General features: G+C 42.1%; 1 protein-coding gene across 1 annotated transcript in view; it reads left to right on the top strand.

The window, feature by feature from the left end:
• Window positions 1-334: 334 nt before the first annotated feature.
• tent4b (terminal nucleotidyltransferase 4B) overlaps window positions 335-16,472 on the top strand; it is a 38,802-nt gene continuing 22,664 nt past the window's right edge. Inside the window, exon 1 of the mRNA XM_054732612.2 lies at window positions 335-1,027. Within this exon, the coding sequence (XP_054588587.1) occupies window positions 468-1,027 (560 nt within the window). The 5' untranslated portion in view covers window positions 335-467. The remainder of the gene's footprint in view (window positions 1,028-16,472) is intronic.

The raw sequence follows: 16,472 nt of genomic DNA on the forward strand, positions 1-16,472 counted from the left end.
CCGTGTTTGACCAGTTTTCAACTAATTCTGTTCAAAGGTTAAAAAAAAATCTGATTTACGTAACCAAAAACTCAAGCGTCGGTTGCGTAACAGCCTCGACTCCGCCCCCTTCTCTCACGCTGCGCAGCCGCAGCAGTAGGGTAAGGGTCAGAGATACTAATCCTCGCACGTTTGTACAGCTTTCTACGGCGAAGTTTGGCTTCGGATAAGGGTTTTTAATTATCTGACGCGCACTCGGGTCTTATAGTTTTTGCGGATGAGATTGGTCGTCGAGAACTGCGTGTACCGTTGTTGCCCCAGTATTTTTTTTTTACCGTAATTTAGGAGTAACAGGAGAATCTGAGCTAGCAGCAGTGGTAACGAAGCTAAAACTGGCTAGCTAACGATAGCTAGCTTCACGGGAGCTGAGCGTTGCTCGGTGGTGGTGGTGGGGGTGGGGGGGGGCATATTGCCTGTAGTGTCGTTTGATGGATCCTAGAATCGCCTGGTTTCAACCAGAACAACGTGGACCAGCTAACAACCTGTGGATGCAGATCTGGGAGACGACACAAGGATTCGGGTATTTGCACGTAAATAACAGTTACACCACCAGAGCTCAGACCACGCCGAGCGTCAAAGCGATCGCCAACGGGGCGCCGGGAGCCGTCCTCAGCTGTAAAAACGGGACACTTAAGTTCCACGCGGGTTTTGGAGATTTCAAGACTCAGGGGATGTCTGCTTCAATCGAGGACGGGGAAGGAACGCATCAGCGAGACTTTATACCACTAGACAGCAACCATAACAACCGAGCCACAGGCAGGGGCGGTGTCGGCGGAGTGGGGCAACAGCAGCCGGGCAGCGGGGTACCCGTGCAGTGGAGGGGACTCACGGAGGGACACCCCAACAAAAGGAAAAGAGTCAATAAAGCCAGCACTTTTGGATTCAATTCCAGCATCTTAAACACCGGCTGTGGCTCCAACACAGATAGATATGAAGGTTATACGGGCACACCGTGGAAAGTCAGGAACTACTCTGAAGGAGTTGTTGGGTAAGAGAGTCTATTTAACTTCTTTAGATTGTGTTTGTTATCTCTGATGACCCACTGGTTATTGGAAGCGCCCCAGTAGCTGTTTGCAGGGATACGTCCTGCCAATACCAATGGAAACTTGTTTAAACCAAGACTAGTTCAACAATTATACCTCACCACACCCACTATCTCCACCCACAGAGCCAAGTCTGGGAAATATTTATGTTGCTGGTTTCTTTAAAAAAATTCAGACTATTGAGAATTAGAAAAGAAAAAGAGTCAAGGTGTTAAATGATCTTTATTATTCAGCAGTCTGCTGAACACCTTTGGGGAAATCTTTCCTTAAAAGGTAAAGTACCAGAAGATGACAGGTAAGCATTGAGTGCTTATGTGTCTTTGAAAAGGGCATTTATAAAAAAAACATATGCCATTTTGCTTTTTGTATTTGGCCCTTTTTGTTTTCAAAATGTGTTTTACTTAATATAAAAACGAATATGCATTAAAGAACACAGTTAAACACCAGGGCGATGATTTTTGTGTTGTAAAAACACACAAAAAGTCATCTGGCAACAGCCGGTATGGACCCTGCGCTTGGAAAAAAATGCTCATTTCTGGGTTCTGAACAGAATAATGCATTAGTTATTTCCAGCTAGAAAAAATTATGTCACTGAAATATCTGCTGGCTGGTTTCAATAAACGCCTGTAAAGAACCCTGAATAATAACAGCAAAGCACCTCCGAGACGCTCCAAATTAACAGAGGAATATTGCTAGTGATTCACACCAAATCATTGGTGAAGTGAAGGACTTAAGTTGCAGATGTCTTATTTAGAGGCTGCGATGCTGCCACAACAACTCCCATTATAGACACAGGCTGATCGTAGATGGATATTTCTGACTCCAAATAACACCAAAGTTCTCTGGGTGAGTAAATGAACGCATTGCATAGTAGAAGTAGGGTCCAGGTAGCAAATAATACTGTAGTTACCATTTAATAATAGTAATATAATAACGTGTTTGCCATGCCCCCTTTAGTCAAGTATGCACTAGTTAGCACAGCCACGTTGTGTACTCACATTCATAGTGCACATACTTGGATATGTACTATTTGAATCCCTTTTCTTGATTGCATGTGTCTTTAATAAGTAAAATAAATAGGTTTGTGGAGCAGATGAAAAAGTGTCGACAATAGACTGAAAATTTCAGCAAATTCCCAAGGGATCTGGAAAAGTACAGTTCTGTGAAGGGGAACAGGAAGTACAACGGCTGTCCAGAGTTCATCAAGCTGAACTAGCGTTTGCTGTCGTACACAGGGTCCATTCAGCCTGGTGGGTGGTCGTTGTCCAAAAAAGCACCATTTCCAATCATTAATGAAGAAATCTATAGTCTTCCCAGTCCATTTACTCATCACTGCGGAGTGCTAATGTATGTTCGCAAGAGCAGAACTCCAGTGCGTTTGTTTTCTCATCCAGAGATATTTTTTTACTTAATCAGAGAAATAAATATATATTTGAGATTATTTAAAATGATACAAAATCAGGATCGGCAGGCCGTCTGCATGTAAAAGAACAAAAATCCAGAATTGGTGCATCAGTTTGGTTCAAATAATGTCTCTGTGAGGGTTTATTTAGTTGTCTGAAAGTGTAACACGTTAAAAAAAATACCGCGATAATACAGAGAACCGTGATAATTTTAGTCACAATAACCGTGCGGTTAAATTTTCACACCGTGACAACCCTAGATGTGACATTTTGGAGATACAGAATTGTGAGAAAATATGTAAATTTTGGTTGGAATTACACAGATGTGATTGCTGGACACAATTGTGACGGCTCGGTTTGATGGCCGGGACATTGTGGGGCATGCAAGATATTGTTTTCGTTTTTTTATTTACAAAATATTTTTATTATGTTTCCTTTTTTTTTAATTTGGTCACCATCCCTTCCCAGTGATGTGTGACATTTATCGCACTTTTTGACCAGTGAAAACTAAATTAATAATGATTTGATGGCAGTTCCAGATGTCTGAGACAATTCTGTGATTATTTTAAGGGGAAATGTTGTGTAAATCTTTTTAATGTGTTCAAAATTTCAGTAACCAAAGCTCTGGGCCGCACTGCTCATAGGGAATTTAGAGCCCTTGTTTTGAGACATTTTGGAAACTTCCTCATGATTCCCGTTAACAGTTTGTCACCAACAGGCACAGCAGCTCATCGTAGCACTGGTTTACCCTAAGCCAACAAATAAAAGAACGTGGTGTTCCAGGTAAAAATGTAGATCTCAGGATGTTTGGAGCATTAGTCTAAAGGTTCACACCCAGGTTGAGCCACACAGGTGCACAAGCTGAAGGTGAAATGGGTTGAGCTGACCTTGGTCTTGGGTCAGTAGCTTCTCTTATACCAGGGGTCGGCAACCTGTTCCCATCAAAGAGCCATTATTACCCGTTTCCCACAGTAAAGAAAACACTGGGAGCCACAGCAGCCGCGGCGTTGTGGGCGGGGCCTACCCTCAGACAGCAGAGAGCTGCTTTAACCGATCACAACAGGTGACAGCAGCCAGTACCGGTCGCTCGTGTACATCAAAGCTATCTTTCTTAAGAAGATAATCAATAAAACGATTTATATAAAGTGGATCCAGAAGCTGTAGCCCGTCTCTGCCTACAATATTTTGATATTTTTCACCCTGTTGGTGGTTTTACTGAGCAGGTGCCACTTTTGTCATACGTTTCTTTTTAAAACATGTTTAGACTGTTCAGAACACAAATCCAGGCTCTGTCACGTTTGATTGTTGTAATTAAACTTTGTAGGTGGGGAAGGTCAGAAAAGGATCCGATCATTTTGTTTTTCCCTCATTTACAGCGACGGAGATAACGGCGCAGTGCGTCTGGCTCTGGTGTTAATCAAGTTAAATTATATCTCTTTGCAACAATTTTCACAAGAAAACAGAACAGTTAAAAGCAGGGCTTGTGTTGACCGGACAGTTCCCGTATTTGACCGTTTATTTTGACGGAGAAAGAATAGAAAGAATTACCCCGACACATGCAGATGAACTGACACTTTATTCTACGCACATCGCAGATGTAGCTAAATCACCCAAGAAGAGATTCCCATCTGAACATCTGAGCTGGACACTGCTCAGCGCAGCTCACTGTCAGCGCGTACGTACGGTCCACAGCGAGCTGAAGATGTGGAGAGGGGCTTGGAGCGCGTCGCAGAACCAGAGCGCATGCGGGAAGGTTCCTTCCACTGAAGCAAGAGTTTTCCAAACCCGGTCTCTCAGAGAGACTTGTCACTTAGAAAATGTTCCTTGATTATGAAACTTTGGCTGAATTGTGCTTGTTCCTGTCTCCAATGTGGCATCTGAGGAGAATCCCAGAATCTCACATCCTCGTCAGCTCAGAAAGCGCATATATGATTACGCACAAGCGTGACGCGTCAACCCGGTCTCACAGTAAGACCGGGTTGGACCTGTTCAGGTTTACGCAGACAATCTTTACATTTAGAATTGGCATACAGATGTAAAATTAATGCAGTAAAATATAAAGCTTTTTATTTAAATATCCATTCATTATTTTACAAGCACAGAGAGCCGCATCAGATGGACGGAAGAGCCGCGGATTGCCGACCCCCGTCTTATACTCTGCTTTGAAAGTGTGTGCACAAAATAATCTATGCATAGATGTGATTGGTCCCTTGGACTTTTGTCTGCACCATGACAGCAGCGCTGACTCTGCATGGATACCTGTCCTTGAATGGATTTGTCAGTGATGTAGTCAACAGTCTTAATGCCATCATTGTGACCCAATGAGCGCTGTTGCCAAAAAATCTTAATGTTTTGGTTTTTAAATAATGTAAAAAAAAAAGAAGTTTATGGACCTCGTTGGGACCTTTAAGTCCCAGAGATTTGGAAATGTAAAAGACGGTACTCTATAGAGGTAATTTCTTGTAAACTTTTTTTATTTGCTTTGTGGAAACTGGGAAAGTAAATATTAGTATATACAGTTTGTCTTTCCATTCAGTTGGGATGATAAATTTGAGAAACGTACAAGCTGGATGTAGGAAAATGTCGTCTCTAGTAAAGGTGTGCATTGCGATTAGCAAAAATATTAATAATAAAATCAACATGACTGCACAATTAAAATACACATGAACACAATTTAGATTTAAAATTTTAAAAGACAAAGTTAAAGGGTGAGCTGTTACAGTGCAGAATGTGCAGTATTGGAGCTGGTTCCGTCTCTGTGCTGCATAGTAACTAAAAGCAGCTTCACCCTCTTTAGGAAGTCATTATTCACTTAATTCTCTAGATTATAGGAAAAATGGGATTTAATTCACACAATTTCAAAATCTGGATCTGAGGCTGCAGTGGTACATAATGTCCACATTAATGCATTAGTCGTATTTTTTATTATTATTTTAGCAAAATCTTTAGTCACTTCAGAAGTTATTGGCATAATAAAGCTGTGAGGACATTTATGGGCTCATAACACTTTCTCTGGCTGCCTCTTTAACTTATTATATCCAAGGAGAGAGTTTTATTGGGTGTGGCTCTGGATTACGGACTTCTCTGGGGGCAAAGATTGCACCCCTCCCATTAGACAAGTGGAAGCAAGCAGAGCTCTGGTGTGTGGAGTTGAGTCTTTGGCCGATTCTCATTTATAGTAAGTAGTATGGGATCTCCGTGTTTGCATAAGGACATTCCTCAGTGATAAGCTCTGCTAATACCAGAAGCTTAAGCTAACAGCTGTGATCCCACTCAGCCACCACCACCGAGGACGGCGTTTTAAACAAACCTGTGAAGATTTAAGGAATGTGTCAGAATGTAAAACCTGCCTTTGTTGAGTCGGATGTTTATAACGTTCAGGTAAAACCCAACCGTCGCGGTTCACAACACTCCTACGACTCAGCAGAGTTGTGACATTTTCTGTATCTCAGGTTTGTCTGGGAATGTTTTTGGAATACATTAGTAGTAAAGTTTGGCAGTTTTATTTGCTATATTAATACTCTTTGGAAGTGAAGGCACACAACGCGTTTATACTTGATTACTCTGTTTAGCCTCACCTCATTTGTTCTCACAGGCCCCACTTTGTCCTCTATTGGATGCGAGGTTTATAATTCGTATTTGTCGGCGTACACGGCTCGTGAAATTGGTGAACATAAACACTGGAAGCATTACTGCGTTTGCTATTTACAAGTAGCAATAAGAATGCCTCCTCCTGTGAGTAAGTTTCGAAACACGTTTTCCGCAGGACCGTTTGGACTCTATATTTGGACATGTGGGTTGGCTGCAGAGGCATGAGCTTATTTGTGTTTGACACTCTTCCAGGCGTTTTGGGACTGGGAAGGTCCGAGCAACCAGCACAGCTCATGATGGCAGCGGATCAGTGTTTGTATGCCCCACACAGCCGTACTTCCTCTAAACAAAGCCGTCCCTCTGGGGGGACAAATGTGATTCTGTCCAGTCACACCAAGAGGGTGTTTCTACCTCATTTCTAGGAGCTGTTTGGGTTCTCTTTACATTTCATATGGACATAGGGAGTCTGTAGCCTGGGAGAGCCACAGCCCTGTGTTGTCTCTTTCTGCTTCTTTGTGGGTTTTTCTTGTGCAGGCAAAAGAAAATGTTCTCTAATGTAACACTAAGTAACAGAGAACATGTCGGGGAACACATTCTGATCGGTAAATTAGTTTAAAAGATGAATATAAATGATTGTCTATTTCTAGTTGACAACGTCGTTGAATGACGTTTGTGTGCAACGTGCTCTGTAATATTTTATTTCAAAGCAAAGCTTTTAGGCTGGATTCCAAAGAGAAACAAACTCAGATATTCTACAAAACAAAGTGTAAATAGAAATGATAGAATTACATGGATGTTGTAGCATTTAAAGAGCAAGTCACCCCCTACCAGAGTCTTGCTCCACTCCCACTTACTGTTTGAAAAATGCAACAAATGCCTGGCAGACCAAGAGGGCAGAGCCGCTAACAAATACACACACACAACGGCACTGACATCATATGGTACCAGCTGTCGACATAGTGCACCTCTTAGCCATTAGCGATTGCAGATTTAAATTCAAATGCAGTGTAGAGTTTTTACCTGAAGAGGGAGCAACACTGACAGTTTTAGGTAGAAATGTTAAATTTTAGCTAAGATGCACTGAAGTGCCAAATTATTGACGGCACGTGTCTACAGCACAATTAGACACTCATTTATCTAGTTTATCAGAAAAAAAAGTTGCTGTGGGGGGTGACTTGCTCTTTAATGAAATACTAAAAACTCCCAGCTGATTTGCGTCAATGTAACTGACACCCTAGCTGGGTTACCCGCCCACGGCAATAACCGGAAGCAATACTTAATTCACCTTTTCACAAGAATTTGCACAAAAACTAAACTGTCTTCACAGAGGTCCTCATCAATGAGCTAGTTTTCAGAAAGTAATGAAACTGAAGTCAGAAAATCATGTTGAAGTTAATTTGTCTACAGTAAAGAATGAGGTTAACAACTCGATCACCTGTGTGAACCAGAGTCAGTAGATACTCAGGTCAGTGAGTCGTTTTTGCACATCCTCTAGAGTCACAGACCGAGAGTAGTCGGTAGGAATATTAGTTTAAGTAGGGAATGGTGTGAAGTCTAGAAAGAGAACATTTCTTAACGATAACCTGTGGTTAATTCCTCTCTGATAAGATGACCTGTGCATGGTTTTATTATTCTGTTATTTTAGCTGTTTCTTAAAGCTTTGAGTCTCATCATCATAACACAGACAGCACCTCTGAGCTTCTTGACTAAAACGGCTTAGTTCAGCCTCTCCTGCCTTGACGGCTATGTCTTACCTCTGGTTTCAGCAGACATGTCCTCCACTGACTACCAGAGAGGGGAACTGTGGCAACAACAAATCATCTCCATCCTGTGTTTTTGTTCTGCTCAGCAACTGAACAAGGTTCATTCACTGTGCTGATCGAAATCACTTGATTTAGTTACTGAGCAGAAGAAAAACACGGCATGGAGATGACTTGTTGATGCTACAGCTCCCCATCTCCGCTGACTACCTCCTAAAGCAGCAAGCCTGGAAGCTACAACATGAAGTCTGTAGAGGACACTGATTCCTGATGAATACTCATGTCTAAAAACTTCTAGTTTGTTTTTTCTGAACAGATGAGTGAAGTAGAGTTTTTCACAGAGAAGTGTGGGAAGCACTGTTGGAATGTGGATCATCAAATCCTCAGTGTGTCCTATTAATTTTGGACAAGATGCTTTGATGAAAGTAATGTAATAACTGGTTATTGTGTATTTAAGAAACTTCCCACAGGGCAAATCTGTCATAGAGCACTACAGAAATATGATTATATAACTCAATTATTTATTAAGTTGGTAAATGTTGCATTTATTCCTCAGCTGAAAACACACCAGGAATGGTGTGGTGTCAAAATAAGAGCGTTACGCTATCGATGCCCCTAACACGCAGAAGGCATCGCACTTCAAGGAGCTGTAGGCTGCAACATGATCTATGTTCATTTAGCCAAAGATTTCTGTCCTTATGTAATATTAATTATATTTATACATTTGTGCACATCTTTCTGAGAGCTTTACAAAATAAAAGCCTGCTTGCATGGAAGAATGTCAAATTAGTTGTAAAGGTTTGCAAATTTGTTTTTGTGAACTTTTTTGAATGTTTAGTGTCCGTATGTAACTTATTTTATTAAAGAGGTCCTAAACCTATTTTTTATATATAATTATTTCTGATTCTAAGGGGCCATTCTGAGTTTTTCATGCAGGCTGAACATGAAAATAGTCTCCTACACCTATCTCCTGCATTAGCTTCTGATAGAAAACAGACGGTGAAACTCTAGGATAGATAATCCTGACAGATCTACGTCACACCGTCACTTAACATTCATGGACTCACCCATCTGGACTCACGACGGGGAAGGCTGTTGTTGGTTTAGCGTCCAGGAAACAGCAGAGAACATCCCTAACCCGTCCAATCAGAGATGAGATAACCAAATATCAGGAAAAAAGACTTCAGATCCTGATGTGGCTCAGAGTATGACTTACAAGGCATCCATCCAGGCATACTACTAGAGACCACTGCAGATGTATTGAAAACAGGACTGAGGGACCTCTGACTAATGATTCAGGCATGAACTGAAATGTTGCCTGTGAAAAGTGCACCTAAGTCATTGGTCTCTGATGCTGTCATCACATCACTAATGTGATTTGTTACTGGCTTTTATAAATCAGGGTATCCGTGGGTCCTTAAAAAGTCTTAAATTTGCTTTTCCAAATTTAAGGCCTTAAAAATCCTTAAAAATGACAAATAATCCTTAAAGAGCAAGTCACCCCCAAATAAACTTTTTTTTGCTGATAAACTATATAATTGTATGTCTAATCGTGCTGCAGACACGTGTCGTCAATAATTTGGCAGTTCAGTGCATCTTAGTTAAAATTTAAATATTCTGCCTAAAACTGGCAGTGTTGTGCCGTTGTCAGTAGGGCTGGGGGTAAACGATTATTTTTAAAACGATTATTCTGACGATTATTTTATCGAATAGTCGACTATTCTAATGACTATTTAGAAAACTAATCTAATGATTATTTTTCTATTGCACAATTAACAAAAACCAGAAAATCTCAAATAAATTCCTCAAAAAAATTGATAAATTCTTACTGTAAGAGAATAAACACTACAGGCCTTCCATTTTGTATAACACTGCTTTTATTGTGTTGCGGTTGGTTATGTTCTGATGACGTGTAGAACTTGGGAGTGCAGGCTGCTGCCTGAGAGGTGGTAGAAGATGGAGTGTCTCCATGCTGCTTTGTTTTGGTCACTTATGTGCGTGAGGCGAGTGGTGTTACGGGTTAAACCAAACTCAGGTGATATTTTACACTAAACCGAAAACCCACAACACTCTAAATGTAATAAAAGGGAGATCTACACCACAAAAAAGATGAACTCTAAACCAAAACGTAACAGCTTATCCCAACGCAAGAAGCTGTTAGCGAAGATGCTAACAGTAGCTTTACCAACGTTAAGTTCAAGTTACCAAGTTTAAATAAACCAAAAACACCCAGCAGCAAACAGACCAGCACGGAGGAGAGACTGCTACCACCAAAACAGCTCTCCTCATGTCTGAAAGAAGCTCCTTTATGAAGGGAGAAACGCTCCCGGTGATTTTCTACATCTGCGATAGACACGAAGCAGCGCATCTGACCCCGGAAGTTGTTGTCCGTTGCCGGGAGACGAAGGCGGGCAAAACAGGAAAATAATCTAGTAGTGGACGGACATTGTTCCGGGTCTTCGGTATTTGGCGGAGATGTTAGTGAAGGTGGAGAAGAGGGCGAACTAGAGGAAAAACGGGCAGATTCCTCCTCTATTTACAAACTCCTGGGGATGCAACAAGTGGGCGCGGTGCGTCGACTTCCGGATCTGACGTCGACAAATTTTTAGAATCGAGCCGTCGACTTCGTCGAGGCTTCGCTACAGCCCTAGTTGTCAGGTAAAAACGCTGCACAGTATTTTAATTTAAATCCTCCACCGCTATTGGCTAAGAGGTGTGCTATTATGTAAACTGGTACATTATGATGTCACAATGCTGTCGTGAGCCTGTGTGTGTGTGTATTTGTTAGCAGCTCCGCCCTCTCGGTCTGCCAGGCAACAGCATTTGTTGCATTTTTCAAACATGAAGTGGGAGTGGAGTTAGACTCTGGTAGGGGTTGACTTGCTCTTTAAATCCAGTTTCCAAAGGTCTTAAATTACGAAAGACCCAATAAACAAGATTCTTTTTTTTCTATAAAACTTTCGTGAATTTCTAGTTAGTGTTCAGCATTTTTCTGTGTATGATGTTGGCGTAAGCGGAACCGTACACATTCCGTTGGTTGTGAAAGGGGGCTATTTTTAGATGAGCACATTAGCTGGTTAAGCTAGTGGGAGCTTGCGCCTTGGAGAAGTGCAAGTTTAATGGTAAATGGATGGCTAATCCCACATTCGTGACGTGGTTAGCACCGGTTCCAGGCAACAGCTGGAAATTATAGCTTAAATCTATTTTTAAAAATAGCTTAAATTTGGTCAAAGTGGCCTTAAAAAAAGGTCTTAAAAAGGCTTAAATTTGGCTCCCTTAAACCCGCAGATACCCTGATATATGCACCTTAATTGAACCTAAAATTAACAAGTGTTCGGACATTTGTGAGAATAACATCAAGTTATTTCTAACTCTTTCAGGAACGCGAGCACAACAGGGTGTCTGTGAATATTACTGATATGTAGGGTTGGGCATCGTTTGACTTTGAACGATTCCAATTCCTCGTTTCGATTCCGATTCTTTCAAGACATGACATGTTTTACATGAGCCAGCTACCCACAGGTCCTACTTGATGAAATAATCTTAACTTCAACATGAATTTTAACTCTATGAACAACAACATCACCTTCATTTAGACAAAAACATGTTTTGGAGAGAAAACGACTTGCAGCACAACCAGTGTGTTTGTTTCTGACCACAACCAAAGTCTGGAAGAAGCCTCTGGGATGAGAGGCTAAATGTCTCCAACATATCCAGAAACGTCCAGCTGTTTTCAGCTAAAACTCTCAGGATGATCATGTCCAGGATGACTGAGAACTACACCTCCATGCTGCAGCAGCATTCAGTCACAACAGAAACTTAAACGTAGCTGCTGTCAGTAACAATCTAACAGATTTTAAACATTAAAACTCAACAGAAATAATTCAGAAAGGAAATAAAAAATGTTATTTATTATAATTATAATTATTTATTGTGGCAGAAGCTGGTGTGGTCCATCACAGAGAAGCTGCTCTAGCATGATGACTTTAAAGAGTAAGTCACCCCCAAATCAACTTTTTTTTGCTCATAAACTACATAAATGCGTGTCTAATTGTGTTGCAGACACGTGTCATCAATAATTTGGTACTTCAGTGCATCTTAGTTAAAATTTGAATATTCTGCCTAAAACTGTCAGTGTTGTGCCGTCGTCAGGTAAAAACTCTGCACTGCATTAGAATTTAAATCTGCCACCGCTATTGGCTAAGAGGTATGCTATGATGTAAACTGGTCCTTATGATGTCACAATGTCGTTGTGACCCTGTGTGTGTGTGTGTATTGGTTTGCGGCTCCACCCTCTCGGTCTGCAAGGCAACAGCATTTGTTGCATTTTTCAAACGGGAAGAGGGACTGAAGTAAGTTTCTTGTAGGGGGTGACTTGCTCTTTAATTATTCTACTGGTTACTGTTCAGCCTTCTGACACACACACACACACACACACACGAGTGTTGGTGAGCGGCTGCGTCTTGACTGCTGACGCCCCGTGTGTGTTTTTATTTCTGCAGTGAGACAAACTCGCCTCACACCGTCCAGAGTTTGTTCTTTAAAGCTTCTATTAAATCCACCGTGTTGACGTATTTTAACAAGTTTCCTCTACGCTGCAGGAGTTACCCCCAAATTCCACTACCTCCGCTCCGCTCCGGCACGAACTCCAGAGCAAAATCGGTCCCGTTGTAGTCAATCAGAGCAATTCCACTACTGCGGCCGTGCTCCGGCAGTGCGGCGCCGTGCGCCGCCCTCTGTTCCGGCGTCTAGCAAAAATAGAATCAATCCTATTTTTGCCGGACGCCGGAGCACCTCCGCAGTAAATGGAAAGAAATCACAACCGCCCAACAGGAAAAGGAGCAAGCACAACTTCCGTTTTTCACAATAAATCGATAAACAAAAGGCGTTTTTTGTTTCATATGCACAGGTTTAACAACTTTTAACCACTATCAATGGCGGCTGAAGTTTAAATGCACAAAAGTAAGCCATAAATACAGTTTCTACTATCAAAGTAGTCACACTTTGTTGATCCAAACACTGCTGATCTCTCAACACAAATGATGGGCAGATTAAACAGTTCATTTCGATGCTTCTCCCACACAACGGGTGTTTGGATCTAACTTCCGCGTTTATTGCTCGGACTGTATCGCAAGATCTCGAAAATCCCGCTCATGCTTGTTTGCGCACCTCAGGTCTCCGCACCGGAGCGGAGCCGTTGTAGAACGGGTACCAGTATAATTTGAGTTCGGAAGTGAGCGGCGGCGGAAAGCGGGGGCGGACCTGAGCGGAGCGGAGGTAGTGGAATTTGGGGGTTAAAGTTTACGTCACGGAGTAAAAGTTCGGCAGACGCGTTTGTTTATATCTGGTTGCTGCTCATCGGGTGGGGGGAGGGGGGACTCGTGCTGCACACAGACAGCTGGTGTGATCAGCTCTGAAAAGCGTTGATCACAATCTGCAGATCACGTTTATTTTTCACGGAGGTCGGCCACGGATTCCTCTTCCGGTCGGCATTCTAGGAATCGAAACTAGGAATGGAAAAAAAAAAACTTTAAAGGATTCCAGGAAATACTAACAGTTAGAACCAGTTCCAGTCAATGCTCGATGCCCAACCCTACTAATATGGTTGTTAATGTTAGCGTAAAATTTATAATTCATGTTCATGAAATATGACGGGTTTTAGGGTTTCACCTTTCACAACAGTTGCTGTTGTAGTTTTTCAGTAGTTTGTTGTTATTGGCCAGGTTGTTGCAGGATCATATTTCGGCTCGTCTGCCCCTGACCATACCTGTCACTCTGTGGCTTTCTGTGTAACCGGAGCGGTTTTGTCCTCGCAGCCAACAATCGTTGTGGCCCTGATCAGTTCATTGGTGAAAGATTAATGAACACCGAGACCTATTCTTTTGACGGCCATCCTGGTTTCACAAAGCAGGGCGTAACTCAGCTTGTCTTCCTCCTGGGAACCCCGTCATCCCTGAGCTGCTGCTGTTAAATGTGGGGCTTGTCACGTAATACTGCACTATCCAGAAGAAGCCTTTTGTCATGCAGGCCAAAATATTTAGGTTTTTATAAACTGGGTCGAGATTTAGTAGGACTGCAGTGCAGGTGACTGCAGCTGTCACTGCTCCACCTCTCAGGTGATTTATTTATATGCAAGTGACTTTAAAGTTCATTTCAAATGCATCTCAGTGTCGAGGACGTGAGCAGTGTGTGGTCTGATGCGACACTACTCTTTCTCATTTCTCCCCAACCTAACAGATGGCTCTAATTCGCTCGAAGGCATCTCAACACCTCCTTCCTTTGACAGCTGATTGTTTTCTACATTACTCTGCTTGTGACTCGCTTTATTTTTCTTAGTATTTAAACTAGCTTTTCTTCATTCCTATCTTAAATCTTTCTGCACTGGCTTTGAAGCACCCAGAGTCCAAATGATGCCTCCTGGAAAAGGTGTTTTCATACAGAAGTCACGTAGGGACTTTTTAGGGTCGTGTTGTTGGTCGTCGTCCAGCAACATTTAGGCAGCGTGATTAAAATGTATGCCCAACGCACTAGCATGACTTGACAGTTGTTATCCATAGGGTTGTGTAAGCGCAGTAACAGGTTGTGTGTGGGGGGTGGGGGTGGGGGTGGGGGGTGCACCGCACTGCACAACCGGAATCTGTCATAACAATGTGACATGAGAGTGGTGTTGTATATCTGGTCCTCTACCACTCTTAAAGGTGTGGCTTACTGAGAAGCTATTTTCAAATGACAATTTCTGATTATAACGGGTCACTGAGTTTATAATGCAGACTGAACATGAAAATAGTCTCCTACACCTAGGGCTGCAGCTATCAAATATTCTATCGAATCTTTTATCGATTAATCAAGTACTCTAATAAATTACTCTTTTGCGTTTTGTAAACCCTTATATCAAATAGCATGTTATAAAATATGAAAGACCTCTTGAAATGAGAAAGCAATTGCCAGTTATTCTTCAAGTTTTATTCAAATTTAGTTCTCAAAACTTCAGCACTTCAACTTTACTTCACAGTAAACAAATGCGAGCGGCTGCGGCCCAAACAGAACCAGAACCGCTCACGGCGCATGCGCAAACATGGCTCGCCAGCTGTTTCCCTATTAGCACACGTTTGTTTTAATTTCTACACTTTTTTTGTCTCACACTAACAAGGATTGTCGAAAGCATGTTTGCCGTGGTTGTGTCAAATTATACAGATCACAAAACATTTATTTACTTTCTTTCGTTTTCCTCATAAATACCCGTGTCCTCCTGCAGCAATCCTGAGGGACAACGGACATCAGTAACAACACATTTTAAGTCCGACGTGTTGCTACCAGACGTACGGTGTGAGCTGAAACCGAGTGCTACAAATGAAAAAGTTGCACAGTGTCCACAGAATATATAGAAATACAGGCTAAAATGCATTATCTTGTAGAGGCTCCGAGTCCGCTTGCAGAAGAGACATTTACGTGTGGATGTTTCCTGGTCAGGTGCTGCAGCATGGAGGATGTGGTGTTGTGGTAGGCTACATCCATTTTACAGTATTTACACTGGACTACGTTTTCCGCCTTACGACGTGAAAAATGGTCCCACATCTTTGGCATTTTGTGTCTTTTTCGCACTCCACCGGGGTCCACGTTGTCCGCCATGGCTTAAGAGAAAGTTAAGTTACATTCGCTACTCGCGTGTGCTTTCAGTGCAGTGTGTATGTGCGTCACTTATTTCGGTCCGGGTGAAACACGACCCTGGGCTATTGCAAAGCCATGAATTAATTAAACATGAATTAAACGAAGCCTCGAGGCAGAGAATTTGACTCGAGGATTTTTTGTACTCGAATTATTCGAGGTACTCGAGGAATCGTTTCAGCCCTACCTACACCTACCTCCTGCAGTAGCTTCTGATAGAAAACAGCCGGTGAAACTCTAGGATTAGAAAATTCTGACAGATCTACGTCACACTGTCTCTAACATTCATGGACTCACCCATCTTGGCTCATGACGGGGAAGGCTGTTGTTGGTTTAGCTTCCAAGAAACTGCAGAGAACGTCTCTGCTAGTTGAAGCTAACTGTTAGCATTAGCAACTCCACCACACAGCAAAACTCCTCCATTCTTGTGTTATTTGTGGAGATTAAACTTCAACGTTGCAAACAGAGTCAGCAGTAGTCGTGTTGCTGTTGGATAATCCAAGTCGAGATGTCAGATTATCAGGAAAAACTCCAAATCCTGCCATTTAAAGCTCATGTCTGATCTGGCTCACTTCTAGTTCCTGAAACAGGAGCACCAGAGCTTTTCCCCCCAGAGTACGACTAACTAGGCCTTCATCCCTATTAGAGAACACTGCAAATGTATTAAAAATATGAGTGAAGGATACCTTTAAGTTTTTTACTGTGCAGATGCTTTTGTTAAAATGGATTTTATTACTGTAGAAATGGCAACGCGGGTTATTACCAGACATGCATGTTTGTGGTCTGTAGGAGGAAGCTGGATAAAACTTACACATGCATGAGGAGAACATGCTAGCAACACGCTTAAAGCCTCATCAGCTTTTGATTTTGTTGGGTAAGATATTCAACAGCTCTCACCGTGGTCCAACATTAGTAAACTGGACTCAGCTGCTAATTTAAATCCTGAATCACTCGTGCAGTGCGTCAGACAT

This window comes from Nothobranchius furzeri, chromosome 9 (genome assembly GCF_043380555.1).
Source record: "Nothobranchius furzeri strain GRZ-AD chromosome 9, NfurGRZ-RIMD1, whole genome shotgun sequence".
NCBI lineage: Eukaryota > Metazoa > Chordata > Actinopteri > Cyprinodontiformes > Nothobranchiidae > Nothobranchius > Nothobranchius furzeri.